The 16,595-nt window shown below is 26.4% G+C and overlaps 1 protein-coding gene across 3 annotated transcripts; it reads right to left on the bottom strand.

The window, feature by feature from the left end:
- On the bottom strand, positions 1-16,595 carry LOC137819370 (cycloartenol synthase). 3 transcript variants are annotated; one of them, XM_068623190.2, is made up of 18 exons: positions 16,308-16,595; positions 15,980-16,165; positions 14,556-14,645; positions 14,280-14,474; positions 14,115-14,199; positions 13,820-13,986; positions 11,134-11,322; positions 10,863-10,976; positions 10,198-10,320; positions 9,525-9,647; positions 8,633-8,731; positions 7,982-8,038; positions 7,215-7,261; positions 6,442-6,585; positions 5,512-5,689; positions 2,063-2,143; positions 1,018-1,101; positions 1-269 (listed from the first exon to the last, which is right to left on the bottom strand). In XM_068623190.2, exons 1-18 carry the CDS (start codon positions 16,584-16,586, stop codon positions 159-161), a joined length of 2,352 nt encoding a protein of 783 aa, XP_068479291.1. In that variant the 5' UTR covers positions 16,587-16,595; the 3' UTR covers positions 1-158. The 3 variants fall into 3 exon arrangements, 2 of the variants coding, with proteins under 2 accessions (XP_068479291.1, XP_090152680.1); XM_090296554.1 differs by lacking the exon at positions 16,308-16,595 and having other exon boundaries at positions 13,820-13,964; XR_016516342.1 differs by lacking the exons at positions 1-269; positions 1,018-1,101; positions 2,063-2,143; positions 7,215-7,261 and having other exon boundaries at positions 5,549-5,689.

Here is a 16,595-nt window from a genome sequence, read left to right as displayed (position 1 = left end):
AAAAACCAAAGAAGATCAATTAAAAATTTTAAACTAAAAAAAAGTAAAATAAAATGTTAGACGTTAAAAATATACCAAAATAAGTACATGAATTATACGTAATTATACGTATTTCTGTATCTGATACATATCTATTAAACGATGTAATTAAATTAAAATTATTCATGAAATACATGACGTCGGTATTCTCCTAAGGCCCATATAGGAAATATGCTTCTGTATGCCGCAAATGAGATCATGCAATTCTTGTTGAACACTCCCATTATTTCCTGGTGAAAAAACTAAGATTTAAATTTAAAAAGTAAAAGATAAACGATGAAAGGTTAATTACGTATTAATATTAATTTTATCTTTAATAAACTCATGACACAATTATTAAAAACTAAACACATGTTGAATTACATTAACTATCAACAGAATTCAAACAAAATTAACAAAAATAATTTTTTTATTAAAATTAACGTTTTTACTATATTAAAAGAAAAATTGTTAATACTACTAAATCAACTATTTACCCCATTTTTTATTTAAGTTTGCCAAACTTTGTGACAAAAACTACACAAGATATATATAGAAAAAATATATATTAATTTGATGAAAATAAATTAATCACAGGAGAAATAGTTAATTTATCTCTTGAAAATAGGCGAGAATATTAATTTAGTCCATGACATGATAAAATTAAAAAATAAAGAAAAAATTTGTCATTTACTTTAGTTTAATATTAAGAAAGTAGTGACTTAAGTAATAATATTTTATCTCCTGCTGTTGAACAAAAATAAGTTATTTTATACAACTAAAAATTATTATAAACAAATATTTTGAATATAAATTATAAATTATAACTTAAAATTTTAATGAATAACTTATTTAACATATATACCGTATTTAGAAATTATGGTAAATAATTTATATTATGATATATTTTTATTTTTAAATACTGATAATTTATTGAAAGACTAAAATGATAATAAATTAAATTAAACAAGTCATATGAAAATATATTAAGTTATTTACCTGTTGCGGATAGTCACCATTCTCCATCTGTGAATTTATCAAGTACACAGCAGCTTTGTGCAGTGGTGTTGGATCTCTCTCTGCCTGTTACATTATCAAGAACATGGCAACAAGTTATATATTCAACCTCCTAAATAAATAAATAAAAACAGGGTTTTTAGGAAAATTTTGTAGGTTAATTGTCAAGATAAATAAAATCTTAAAAAAAAAATACAAAAATTGGTTGATCGTATCAAATTCACACAATTTTATTGTATTTAAATTAAAATCATTTTAATGTAACATGATTTTTTTAAAATTTTATTCATTTTAATAATTGACCTATAAAATTATTTTATTTTATAAAAAAAATAATATCCAGTAATATTCAATAATTCACTACAAGAAAATCATAAAAAAATTAATTTTTAGACATCAAAGTAATTAGTTGCAATAGTAATTAGATTATAAATTATTTTAAAAACTAAAAAAAAAATTGTTTTCTAAATTAGTTTCTATTATGTTAAATAGTTTCTAAATTGATATCTAATTTAGCTGTCAAGGTTTTAACTACCAATTATTTAGTTTCTAAATTTGGTAGTCAAAATCTTGGTTGCTAATTAGATACCAATTTATAAACCATCTAACAATAATAAAAACTAATTTAGAAACCAAAAATTTATTTAGTCTCCTAAAGTGATCTCTAATGTAATCACTATAACAACTAATTATTTTTTGTCTGAAAAATTGATTTATATTTCATGATATTTTTTAGGGATTTTCTGTCTAATCAAATTATGACTTTTGAGTATATGTCTTAATAATTTACTAATTTATAAAATTGTCAAATATCCAATTTCATGAGAAATATAACCGGAATATGTTGACAATTTGCCAATTTGCAATCATGACACAGTTATTTAACCATAGAGCAGAATTTTTCTTTATTAAATTTAAAAAGAAAAAATTATCCTACAAGAAATGAAAATGTGTTTGGTGCAATACTGAACTAATTTTTCAACATAATAATGTTATAAATAAAAGAAATTATTAAATTTTCTTATACCTGTCCAGCTTCTATTAGAGCCAGCATAGCCCACCCAGTGTTTACTACATGAGGCTTGTTGCCTTCAAGATTTGTATATACCTGAACAAAAAGAGGTTGCTATATAAATTATCCATGAAAAATCTCACCAACAAAATTTTATATTAAATAAAAATGAATAAAAGGAACAATGTGTAAGAAGAAGTTATCTAGGAACTTTTTATTTTAAAAATTATGTCATGATGATGTAAGTTTGTTTGAGTCATTAATGTTAAATGTCCTAGAGGTCTCTTCTCTAAATAATTAAACAATTTATGCATTTCTTTAGTATAATGTTCTACACCTCTCTATTTAAATATTTTAAATATATATATTCACAACGTGTTTTTATATATTACATATTTTAAGAGTAGTTTTGTTTAAAAAAAATAGGAGTCAGAAAATTATATAAAAATAGTATTTTTCTGTCTAAAAAAATAGGAGCATAAGTTGGCTAAATTTGGGTCTAATTAGGGTTTGACTTTGGAGTCAAAATTTTAATTTGAGGAGTCAACATGTATCCCTCTTCATTAAGGAAGTCAAAATCATACTTGGAGAGTCATGGAGAGAGTGCACACACCCAATCATCTACTAACACGGCTAGACAATCTACAAAGGAGTGTGGAACCTCATAAACCCTTAAAAGTTTGACAATATGCGCAATGTGGGACTTGTTTGAAAATTCACCTTGGAGTTACACTTGCTCTCTTAGTCTCGCATCCTCTAGTGCTTTGAGTGAGAGGAGTTTGTCTACTTATAAATAGAGGTCTACTCCCCTTTGAAGCTCACTTTGAATTGGAATGAGAATTGATGTTGCATTTTCGCATGTCTTCCTGTTCTTCAAAGTCTTGAAAATTGGAGTATTCTTCTCCTAGGTTCTCCACTAAAAGGTGAGTGTCTCGAGTTTTTCTAAGAAATTTGGGAAAAGTTAAAATTTCTTTTTTAAGTCTTTCGCTGTCACTTAGAGGATGCTTCCAACAATTTGGCAGCATGAGCCGGGCTTGGAGGATCTTCAAGAGCTAAGTGGTTCTTCCATTTTTAAATATATATATATATATATATATATATTATCAGCAAAGAATAAAGTAGATTAAAAAAGAACACTTTAGGGGTGTCCCAACCCTTATACAGAACCACGAAACATCTAGCCTAAAGAGCGTGAAAACAAAAACAAATCAAATCAAGCTCCCTACAAACAACTAACAATAGCCTAAGAGACTAGATGTAGCAGAGGTAAAACAGCTACAACACCAAACTCCTTAGCAGGAGCCCAAGCACACTTTCACATCACAACAGCTTAAAAACACCCCCCTTGCTTGGACCAACAGAAAACCAAAAAAAAGACAAAACCAGCAGGTGTTTATATTCCTTCAGAGACAGCTTTAGAACTATGCATTTTAACTTTTCTAACACCAGCAGAGCTTTGTTAACCTCCACCCAGTCCACCAAATTTAATGGAATTTTGTGATATAGAGCTCCACTAACCTACGGGATAGCTCCTGTGGTCCACCACAATTATCGTAGATAACAACTTCAAAACAAAGCACCAGCATAAAAGCAGAGTTCCCAAATCTCCATCCATGCCACCATTCGGGATAACCTTGCTTAGAACTGCATTATGCCAAACAAATTCCCAGCTTGTTTCCACTAAAAACAGCTTCCTTTGGATCAATCCAACAATACTTCACAGCACACAACTTTCTTCTTATATGTTTGTATGTGTCATGTATGCATCTCCTTAAGTGTAGGTTAGCTTGAAATTTATGAGTTACGTTTCCATATGCTAATTGGTTCAATTTACTTGTTCTAGTCTTGAATCAATGTCATGTTTAGGATGTTTTATTGCATGTTCTTGTCTTTTAATTTCTCTGGCTAGGAAAGACTTGGTATTTAAGAGTATCTATTCTAACCCACCTTTCTTTCCTGTGAGTAAATCTTTTGTGAAATTATTCTTCTTATTTGAATGAAAATGGGTGGTCATTCACCCTCACCGAGTGTGTATGGTAGTATTAGGAACCCATAGGAAGAGATAAATCTAAGGGATGAGGCGAGGAGATTCAGAGAAAATGAAAGAAAAAAGAGAAAAAGACAAACAAAATAAAAGGGATGTTCACTCAGCTAATGAGAAATCAAGAAAGGGCCAAGGGTAAAACATAATGAGGGTTCGGTAGGCAAAGGAATTATATTCATGACCCTCACTTCCAAAGTGAAAGGGTGCTTAGTAGTTACCACACTTATGACTACTATCAATCACCTCCAAGACATCATAGGCCCATAACCTAAACCTTTCTTTCCTAAAGAGCTTAAAGTAAAGATTTTCTTTTTCTTTGGAAAAGAATATGTTGAAGAGTATTTGGATTGGGAAATGAATGTATAGTAGATATTCGAGTGTCACCAGGTAGATCATGAGAGAAGAGTGTCCCTAGCTACATTGAGATTTTAGGGACTAACTATGTAGTAGTGAACATATTTGTTTAGAGACCTTAGGATCCATAACAATCTCCAAATAAGATATTAGAATGAGCTTAGAGCATCTCTTAGGAAGAGACATGTACCCTCATACTATGATAGGGAGTTAATGGATAAACTCTGAAGACTCTAAAAAAAAGAAATGAGTATAGAGAAGTACAAACAGAAAATAGAGTTGTTGCTAATGAGAGCAGGGATTAGAGAGGAGTCTAGAATATCATGGCTATAAGTAGCCTCAATCATGACATTATGGATAGGGTTTAAGTGCTACCTTATACTAATTTGAATGACTTAGTTCAACTATGTGTGAAGGTAGAACAACAACTAAAGAGAAAAACTACTTCTAGGAGAGATAACCCCACCATATTATACCCTAAGAAATATCACAAACCCCACCATATTATATCCTAAGAAATATCACAGGAGGGACAATTACCCTGTCTAAATCTTAGTATGAAGGACCACATAAGGGAAAGGGGAAAACAAAAACAAAAAAGAAAGAGAAAGAGAAACATAAAAATATAATTATAAGAACTTTATAAGGAGACTAAAACAAACAAAATGAGTCAAGTGTTTCAAGTGTCAAAGAGAACACTACTCTTCTGAGTGTCTTAAAAGCAACACTTTGTGTTGTTGTTTCCTAGTAATGATTGAAAACCTTGACTTTTTCTTAAACTAAAAATTGAACAAAATAAAAAATGATTAAAAGTTATGGAACTAAAATTGAATGAAAGAAAATCTAGAATCAAAACTACATATAATTAAAAATTAAGAAACTATAATTATGAAAGCAAAAACTACAGACTAAAGTTACAGATTTTATAAAATATAACACCTAAAATTATAATTAAACCTACTCTTTGTTGTGACTCAAAAGTTAGAATATCATGTCTAACTATAGTACAAATTTTCCAAGGCATGAACTAATCAAACAAATGTTGATATTAAAATTAGAGACAAACCTTGTTTTGACTTGACAGATAACTCTCTCCCCAGCCACCAGAAGGGAGTTGCTTAGACAGCAAAAACTCAGAAGCTTTTCTGATGTTTGAGCAATCACTGAAACTCCTTCCACTGCTTACCAACCCTTTTACTCCAAACCATGTTCCATAAGTGAAGCAAATTCCCCATGAACCATACCTGTTTAACATTTTATGTTCTTATACTTCTACTTAGCAAATCCTTAATTACACTTTAAATTTTCATTTTACTTTTTAATCTTTCAAAATAATTATTTCCATTCCTTTTAGTTCTGTACAAGCAGTTATGTTTTAAATTGTCTTTTAATAATTCAAGCCATGAACCATTTTTCATTGTGAGGGGTTTTGAATAAACTTTCTATGTAATTTTTTTAGAAGAGAAAAATAAAACAAATTTAGCTTTTGTCTTAGCAATCTGTGAAAATTATTTTATAAAATTTTTCTAAGTTCTTACTTTTAATTTGTGTGTAAATTAATTTTAATTTATAAAAAATTAATTTTGTTCCTTTTACATTTTCTGGTAAAACTTATAGAAATTTTATTTAAACAAACCCTAGATTGACTTCATGAAAAAATTATGAAACTAAATTGAGTTCAAACAAAAAATTATAAATATATTTAAATTCACATTAAAAGTCAAATTCATGAAAGAAAAAAAAATCTGATATTCAATTTTTTTTTAATTCTATATTGGTTAATAAATTTACTTTAAACCCCATTTTTTTTATCCTTTTTATGATATTTTTTTCATGTATTGAATTAGCAAAAATAATCCAAATTCATATTCCATAATTGAAAATTATTTTGTAGTGACACCGAATTGATCCAAATTTAAAAGATAAAAATATAAAATAACATTTTAAATAAAAAATTAGATAAATATAAAAATATAATTTATTTTAAATTTCAAACCATGAGCCGTCTGATGACTGTGTTTTCTGAATAAAGGCAACAGCTTTCTCAACACAGCCTTGTATTTCCTGTGGACGATGTTCAGGATACAATTTCCTAAATAATGTCAAAGCTTCAATCGATGCAGAGGTGCATTCCACGTAACTGTAACATAAAAAAAATATTAATTAAAGAGTCTCGAAAGATTGATAATCCATAAGTAAATGCTCTAAATTACAGTTAAAAAGAGAACTAATATTTTATTAAAACATGGATACTATGAAAAAAGTAAAGAAAAAATAAAGCTTGTAAATTGATACCTTTAATTATATAATTGTTAAACTAATATTTCTCTTAATAAAATAAATATTTGAAATTATGAATAAAGAGATATTAATAAAATCAATTTTAAATAGAAATTATTAAATATTAATCAAATTTAAAAATAAAAATAATTAATCACTATATTAATTAAATTATTTAAATTGATATTTATATTTATCAAAATTTTAAATTTTAATAGAAACTCATTTAAAATCTTAATAATTAAACTAATAATTAGATCTCAATTTAAAAATTATTTTATAATTTTTTATTAATAATAGAAACTATTTTCAATGTTAATAATTTTTTAATTTATAAAATAGTTTTTAATTTAGTTAATAATTAATTGTTTTAGTTTTTAAAATTAATTTTTATTTAATAATTTTTTAGTAAATTATGAATAAAAAATATTAAAAAAATCAGTATTTGAAATTATGGTCATGAATGCAAGACTAATTAAGAGAACTTACGGATAATCGAGAATTATGTCGCCAAATGTTTCAGAGGGATTGATTATCTGACATTACAGACACAAGTTAATAATTATATTTATATACTTTTACTTTTAGTTCAGAAAAAATTAATCATATATATTTTAGGAATGAGTATATACAATATATATAATTTCTTTTCAAACATATAAAAATATAAACAAAATGTATATTGATATATATTTTTTATTTTAACTTTAACAATATTTTAAACTCATAACAAGAGATTTAAAAAAAAAAACTAATCTGAAAAAAAAGAGAAAAAAAGAAATTAAAGCAACAAAAAAAAGGAACTAGATAATGAAAATGGACTCTTATGTATATTAGTAAAAAGTAATTGTTCATATTTAACATATAATTAAGACGTAAATATTTAAAATATTTGGTTTAGTATATCTAATTATTTTACTTTTATATAGTGAATAAAATTACATAAAATAATATATTTATTCATAAAAAAGCTATAACACAGCTTAATAACAAATTTTAAGACATGTGTTTTCGGTAGTTTTATAGTATATATAAAGTTTAAGAAAATTATAGAAATCTAATTATTTTATTCCACAACTAATTTTAATATATAGACCTCTAAAAATCATTGGTCACATAAGAAGAAATCAAAAATTATTTCTATAATAATGATGAAAGAGTTGCTCTTAAAAATAATTTAATCTTTATTTTTATATATATATATATATATTATTATTTTAATTGGATTCTATTGATTTGTTGAGAGACAAGGGTACCTCCATCCAGCTATAAGATCGTGTGAGCTCATACGTTGGAAAGCCTCCATCTTTATTCTACAATGACGTCAAAAAAAAAATTGATTTTAGAAAATTAATTAACGTTATAAATAATAATACCTTCCTTGATTACAATCAAACATAATTTAGTTTAAAACTATTGCTTATATTTTTTTATAACAATGAAAATATTTTACTAAACAAAAAACTAAATTATTACCTTAAAATTTTATGTTTTATCGCATTTTATTGTTATGATTTGCTACTTTTCTTTATTATGACGTTGATACATTAAATTATTTTATATCAAAAGTATTATTATATATATATATTTTGATAAATAAGTTTTTGATATTATTTTGATCTCTTATAAATTTATAAGCATCTACAAATTGATTTTAGAAAGTTTTATAAGATTATGTAAATTATGGAGTTTCTCTATCTTGACTATAATTGCAAATTATTTGAAAGAAAAATGTTTGTTTAACAATCTTTTAAAAATCTACACTTACATTATTACATAACAACCTACTTTAATAATATATATTAAAATTAAAAATTAAAAAATTAAAAATTAAAAATTAAAAAATTAAAAAATTAAAAATAAAACAAATATTATTAAAATAGTAGTATTTGAAATGAGTGTAGCACCTGTAATGAGAGAAGGATATTTACTGCATCATATAATCGATTTGCATCCAACGGCTCACCAACAATCTCTGGTGCCATCTTGGAGAGTAAGAGAACAGCCTGAAAGAAAAATCTACTAATAAAAAAATAAAATAAAAATAATAGATTTTCACTAGGATACTCCTATAATTTCTTTTCCCATTCTCTTATTATAGAAAAAAAATATTATAATATCATATAATCAACTAAAAACTATTCTTTAAAATACTTTTAAACGATATAATTGAGTATAAAAATTAGCAAGAAATAATCTCAAATCATGAATGAGTCCAAATACTTTGTTAAATATTTAGAGATGTACTTTTGATGTGTCCGATTTTAATATATTGAAAACATTAATATATTTTAAATATTAAAAAATATATTTTAAAAATAAATTAGAAAGAGACATTACAAGAAAAACATTAAATATAAATTAATTTTATAGACAAAAAATAATTAGTTGTTATAGTAACTAAATTAGATATCATTTTAAAAACTAATTATTTTGTTTTAATCATTTTGTTATAGTAACTAAATTTTAATCATTTTAAAACATTTTAAAAAAAAACAGTTTCTAAATTAATTTTTATTATTATTAAATAATTTTTAAATTGGTATCTGATTAACAACCAATGTTTTAACTATCAATTATTTTGTTTCTAAATTTGGTAGAAAGTTCCAGATTACTAATTAAATGTCAATTTAAAAATCATTTAACAATAATAAAAATTAATTTAAAAAATAATTCTAATTAATTTTTAAAATAGTTTTTAATTAGTTACTATAATAATTAATTATTTTTATTATTAAAATTTAATTTTTATTTAATGATTTTCTCATGATAACACAAAATCGAAATCATAGATGTTACTTTTAGTCCTTCAGCGGTGCAATCAGAAATGGGCCACCCATTATCTACGGTCGAAAATGGCCAACTGCCTTTTGAAATGTGACGAAACCATTTATTTAGATCACCCGGACAATCTTCTAAAATCTATGGAAAATAAAAAGAAATTTTGATTAAAACAGGGACAAACCAATGCAAAAATTCAATGATAGATGCAAGGAAAAGATTTATTTCACACTCACACTCCACACACAGAATAAAAACATATATTTGACATCACATTATAATAATATTATAATATTTAAAATTAAAAAATAAATTAAACATAATTAAAATATTATTTTATTAGTGTGTGAAGTGTATGTTATTTATTGTTTGTGGTATTAACATATCACTATCCTAGATATAAAATTATCAGGCAATTTTTTCATTCACTTCCATAATTTATGCATGCACCTTCATAAATATTTTAATTTCAAAAGCTACCATTCGACAAAAGATGCATGTTTTTTCCTTTTGGAATTGTGTAATTCGTAAACTTTTGGATCATAATATATTTTCAAACTCAAAAAATACTTTCTAAATTTTAAAATTTAAATAAAAAATTTTAAAGTTTGAAAAATATTTTCTGAATTTAAAAATATATTATAAAATTTGTATTTTGAATTGTATTTTAACTGTGGTATTATTTTATTACCTGTGAATTCTTGATGTATGTATGAGCTTTTCTTAGAGTTGGACCGTATTCTTCTGCTAGGTTAGTTGAAATAATTGCTTGGACAATAAATGCAGTATCCCATAGTTGACTTCCATTGTATCCCTGCAACAAAAACTCATTAATTACATTTTCATTCTACTAATTTAAACTAAACTAATTAGTTCAAATTTTAAAAGTAATTGAATAAAACAAAACATTAATAATATCAAATCTATTATTTATAAACTCAATGCATTATTATATATAATTTTATTATTACATGTACAATTTTTTTTTAACAAAATTATGTACTTCTTCTGTGTCAAAATAGAATTTTATCTATATAACTGAATCCAATCCAACTGAACTTTCGTTCTTGATCATGGTAGTTTAGTTTCAATATTAACCTTTTTTTTATAAAGTTAAACCAATCTAAACTAATGGAAATTAATTAGTTTGAATTTTTTTCTAATCCAACCAAATCAATCTTATTAGTTAAAAGTTAAATTTGAAACATTAGCTTCTTAAAAGACTCAATAGCATAGGGATCAACAATTATGTCCATATAATCCCTAACCATTTTAGAAATTACAATCTGTCCAATTAGAAGAAAAACACCCCTTAATAACTTTGACCATGTGAAAAATGTTGAGTTGTATGCTGACCTTCATTTTGAGACCATCTTCAGCAATCCATAGATAATCATGAATCCTTGGAAGATGTAACTTGAATGCCTCAGAATTTGGATCTTCCACCCAACAACACAGCATATTTAACACCTGAATTATTACCATTGAGAATATAACCAAGTAGTCAGTAGTATTGCTAATGCAAATAAAATGGTGCAAAGTATGTGTTTAGTATTCTAAACTCTTACTCAAAAGGGTAGAAAATAAAAGAACAAAACATGAATTCTTGTACACTCTCAACAATTACCTTGTTTACAGGACCTAAGCAAATATAATGACTAGTCTCATCTTCATAATGTATACGCTCCATTACATTCCTAAGAGCCTTTTCTCTCAACTTATTGCCTGGAAAATGCATCAAAATAGGCTCAATGATGTTGTGTAGAGTTCCCCAGAGAATATCCTGCACATGTGAGTGAGGATAGTACAAGTCTTCCTGCATAAGACGAAGGTATCAGAGCAATTTAATTAGTTGCTGTTGAACACACATATATATATATAAAAAGAAGTTGTGTTCTGATTTTACTTTTTAGAGATGTAAAGTCTTTCACGTGTTTTTGGCTAATAGCTTAAACATTAAGGAGTGTTTTGTCCACAAGGTTTATTTTCAATAGACAAAAACTCTTATAATCTTTACAATTCCAAACTATAATAGTAATTTATAGATACTTTTATCTTGATGTTAAAACAATTTTTGAAAGATAAAAAGGTGATAATTTATTTTTAAATTTGATAATATACCGGTTGGAGTTGAATGACCCATGTCACTCAACATCTTTGATCGACCGATCGGGTAATCAATCACATTAAAGAACAAACTAATAATAAATCAGGGTAACCTCCATACAAATGAGGGTCACATTCCACCAAATTCGGGTATTGTATCGGGAAATCAGGGAATCTCCCTACCTAGAAATCAGTTAACACTGATATTTGATAGATTCGGTCAATCACAACAAAGGGCTCATGACCAAATACGATAAAGAAACCGTCTACAGAGGAGTAAGACACAATTTTAATCAGTTCTTAATATACACTCTGAATACTGAGTACTTACTTGATCTTTAGAGTACCTTTTTAAGGAAGGCGTCTTAGAATATTAAAGTGCAAGGGAGTTATCGAATGAAACCTCAGTAATGTACAACCAATTTTATGTACTATTTAGACTCACTTTGTCTATACAAATACAGATAATATATCAAAAGATGTTATTAATATGATATTTTCACAACTACCGTCAAAACTTTCAAGAAAGTTGACCAGGACATAAAATCTATATGAATATCTAACAGAGGTTATAGACAGAACGAGAACCATCATAGAAAGTGTGATACCCCTACTTACTATATAAGTTAAAAATTTAGTCGATATAAATAAAAAGTGACATTATTCTTTCAAGCATAGTTGAGATCAACATATTTAATTGATTAAATTATAAGTTTGAATAAAATATTATATAATTAGATTATTTTTAATTTGGTCCTGATTTAAAGAGTTTTTATAGAAATAAAATGGTATAAGAAAATTATAGAGTGAGTTATTTTTCAATTTATTACAAAAGCTTATGATTTTTTTTTTCTTTAAATTCTTGGAGAACTTAGATCGAGAGAAACCAATTCTAGTAATAATTCACTTTGAAGATGTCTTTAATATAGGCATCATCCTAAATGAATCCAACCATAAATATAATTATAACTAATGGAGATGTACATCATAGAGATGGAAACATTGTCCTACATCTGTGGGAAGGTGAAACCTCCAAGAGAAGAATATGAGGTTTAGGGTTTAGGGTTTAACATGTGAGATTCAACGACTCCTTCTTAACATTGACACTCCTTGTCTTTTATGACACCACCAACAACAATACATTATTTTGTTTTGTGTTGTGATTTGTTGGTTGAGTTTTTTTCCTAGGTTAAATACTAGGTTCCAAATTGGTTTGTTCCATATGAGATTTGACCTCATATATGAATTTAATATATGAATTAAGCAGATTAAGTTGTGGTTGTTGTACGCTGTGATTTTAACTAAACTTTGAATTAGATTTCATCTTGTAGAATTTGAATCCCAAATTGATGTTATTTACTAATATGGATGAAAAAACAGTTCAGACCTGACGAGCAGGATTGATATTTTCAACTATCAACTAAACATGTTAGAGGCAAGACAAAACATGACTAACTCGTCAAGTAACTTTTCTTAAATTAAAAATAAAAATAAAAATAGTTAAAAAGATTAATTTTTTAGTATTATATTATTTGAAAGATTAAAAAATATAATAATATTATAAATTCAATCATTAAGATTTATAAATTAAATTTCAATTATTAATTATAATAAAATAATTTGAGACATAAATATAATAATCTTTTTAATTTATCAAATCAGTGACATTGATTAATCGATTAAAGACTTAGAAAATATTTCTAATATAAAATGTACTTTTAATATATATATATATATATATATATTAAAACAATTTTTTAAAGAAGGATTAACGATGAAATTTACAAGACAATTAACCTTCCAATTTTGTAACCCAAATTTAATAATAAATTCAAAGTTGTTTTGCATGACGAAGACACTTAAGATATGTATTTATCTAATTAAGGTTACATTTCTTGTGGTTAAATTACTATTAAATATAATAAAAATAACTTAGTTATTAAACTTTACTATTAATATAATTGCTAACAACTAAATCATTAATAATAGCTTATTTATAAAATATTCAAATATATATTGATACGTATAAAAACAAATATTTAACTTTAATTAATAATTTTATACTTTATAAAGTAAGACAAGTATCATGAAAACTAATATTAAAAATAAATTAAACAATGTAAAAAAATGTTACACATAATATATTAACAAGTAATGATACCTAACAACAATCCCTAGACTAGATATTATCTAATAATAAAACTAACCTTTGCACACAAATTACGAGCCTGATCCCAGTCTATATCCGCATAAGGTATGGTATAAAGCTCTTTTCTCAAAGACAAAACCATAGGCGTGATTGAACCAACAAATCTCTTCGCATATAAGTACGACATTGGCAAATACACCATCCTGCAGTGATTCCACATCCTTCCTGTCAAACACATAATCTTTCAAATAATTTATATAAGGCTTCATCCTAAATGATTCTCATTTATTTATTTTTTATTATTGATAAAAAAAAAATCTTTCAAATGAACCATCGTTTTCAAACGGTGTAACCTGGATGAAATGGAAGCATGTATGGAAGGAGCCATACTTCAGGGGGTAAAGGATTATTTCCTGACCATTCATACACTCCAAGGACCTATATAATAATTCCCACAATAAAATTATCAAATATAAATATATGTATAATTATTAAATTAAGGGCAGTAGTATATTAACTGAAAGCCACATCTTCCCCCACGATGTTATAAAAGTGGCTCCACCATGCCTTTGAATCCAGTCACGTGCAATCGTCATTTCCCTTTGTGCTCCACTTGCTCCCTCACCAAGCAGTCTCAGAGCAACATAAGTCAGAACAGAGCCAAACATTGTGCTTGAACCTTCAATATGCAAACCCCACCCACCATCCTCGTTCTGCAGTTACATTTTTAACCAAATAGGACTTTGGTTGGAGAAGCGCGTAAATTTCAGGGAAGGAGGATCTGAAGTTCTTACTTGATGATTATAGATGAAACGCCGAATTTCCTTTCTGTGCTCTTCTGTTAAGACTGAATTCACCGCCCCGCTGATATACAGAGCAATTATCTATTAAGTAAATAGCGCCGTTAGGTATGTAAGAGAATGATTCCCAAAACTAAAATTTAGGAATTTTAAGAATATATATGTATATATACAAAAATATACTTCCATAAAAGATTTATAAGAAAAAAAAAACTAAATTCATTCTTATTTTGATTTTTATATGTGTGTTAAATATGTTTTCATTCCTATTCCTATATTATGTGAAATTAATTTTTATTTTTAATTTAAATTTTAAATTTTCTGATTACTTATAACAAGAAAACTATTTAAATAGATTTTTATTAGTGTTTGTTTTTTACATAATAAAATAATTTTTAATGTGAATTGTATTATAATATTATAACACATGTCTTTTTTAAGTGTCTACATGAAATATTTTAACATCCTAGTTCTTACTAAAAACATGATTTGTCACGTAAAAAAAACTGACAATGACTCATTTCAATAATTTTTTTAATACAAGTACCCTATGTTTAAAGTTTGAACTAAAAATAAAAATTAATTTTATGTAAAAATAGAGAGACGAAAAACGTGTATATAAGTTATTCCATTTTAAGAATAATTCATTCTATTGTTTTAAGTCTTGTAAAAAAGTTTGTACAAACCTATTAAAAACATCTTCAACAAAAATACTTAAATACTTGTAATAAAAAAATTATTAGAACAAATTCTTATCAGTGTTTTCTTTATGTAACAAACTATTTTAGTATAAATTGTATTACAATATTATAACATCCATGAGTCAGCATGAAATATTCAAATATCATAGTTCACACTAAAAATTTGTCAAAGTAAAAAAACTACTACAAGTATTTAAGAGGTTTAAAGTTTGAATAAAGAACGAAAACCAATTTCGCATGAAAAATAGAAGGACAAAAACATATTTAACCTAATTAATATATATATATATATATATGAGTTAATTTAATTTTAAGAATATTTCATTTTATCTTTTCAAGTCTTGGAAAAAAGTTTGTATAAAGCTATTGAAACATCTTCAACATAAATTTATTAATACTAAACCAAAGGAAAACACTACTAACTGCATGTTTTAACCATACTAATTAAAAACATCTTCAACATAAATTTCTTAATACTAAACCAAAGGAAAACACTAACTACATGTTATAATTTTCGTAAATCTTTCTAATGAGAAAAAAAAGGAACTGGAGTATTTATGGACTAAAATTAGTTTGTTTATAAATTAAAATAATTAAACAAGTTAATATAGATGAACTAATTTTATCTTATAAAAAACAATTTAAATGTCTTTTCTTAAAAATATTAATTGAAAAATTTGTTCATTCATTCCATAAATTTGATAAGCCATAACTTACCAGAGAAGGAATCATGAACATGGGACCTCCATAATCACCTGGCCAGTGTCCATCGTGACTCTGAAGAGTTGAAAGGAAACTCGTTGCTCTTCGTAACGTTCTCGTCACGACCTCTTCAGTTACATCCTCGGTGCCTTCAACTTCCACTTTGGGCAAGACTTCGTGCATCGGGTTCTCTTCCGCAAACTAAAATTTTCAACAAGAGAGATGAACTATCATTCAACGAAATCAATTTTGGGGAAATGATTTTACCAGAACGAGCGCGTTCATGTTATTTCAAAAACAACTTGTGAAATTTTGGAGAATTGATTCTTGAAATAGAAGGAACCTGCATGCGCAAAAGTAAATCGGCGCTCTGTTTCTGAGTGGAGCGGTTATGGTGGAAACTGTGGCGAGCGTTTTCGATTTGGAGGAGTTGTTGCGGTGGCTGAGGCGTCGGATCGAACTCCCAGACCTGTCTTCCAAGGTGATTGTTGCGTGTTCGAAGCCATGGACTCTCTCCCTCTGCGACCTTCAGCTTCCACATTTTCCCCAAAAAGAAAAAGGAACCACAACTAGTGTGCTCTGCCACTTGCAGATGAAGTGATGAATCAAATGAAATGATCATTCAGCAATT

This window comes from Phaseolus vulgaris, chromosome 10 (genome assembly GCF_051622355.1).
Source record: "Phaseolus vulgaris cultivar YP4 chromosome 10, ASM5162235v1, whole genome shotgun sequence".
Lineage (NCBI taxonomy): Eukaryota > Viridiplantae > Streptophyta > Magnoliopsida > Fabales > Fabaceae > Phaseolus > Phaseolus vulgaris.
This window is presented reverse-complemented; position numbering and strand designations above follow the sequence as displayed.

What these genes read in the sequence shown, in the direction of transcription:
- LOC137819370 (XM_068623190.2), bottom strand. Translation starts at nt 16,586, where the DNA reads ATGATCATTTCATTTGATTCATCACTTCATCTGCAAGTGGCAGAGCAC. An exon ending in AAGATGGTCTCAAAATGAAG is followed by an intron (nt 10,321 to 10,862) that starts GTCAGCATACAA and finishes TTTTTGTTGCAG; the next exon opens with GGATACAATGGAAGTCAACT. An exon ending in ATGGTGACTATCCGCAACAG is followed by an intron (nt 270 to 1,017) that starts GTAAATAACTTA and finishes TTTTTTCACCAG; the next exon opens with GAAATAATGGGAGTGTTCAA.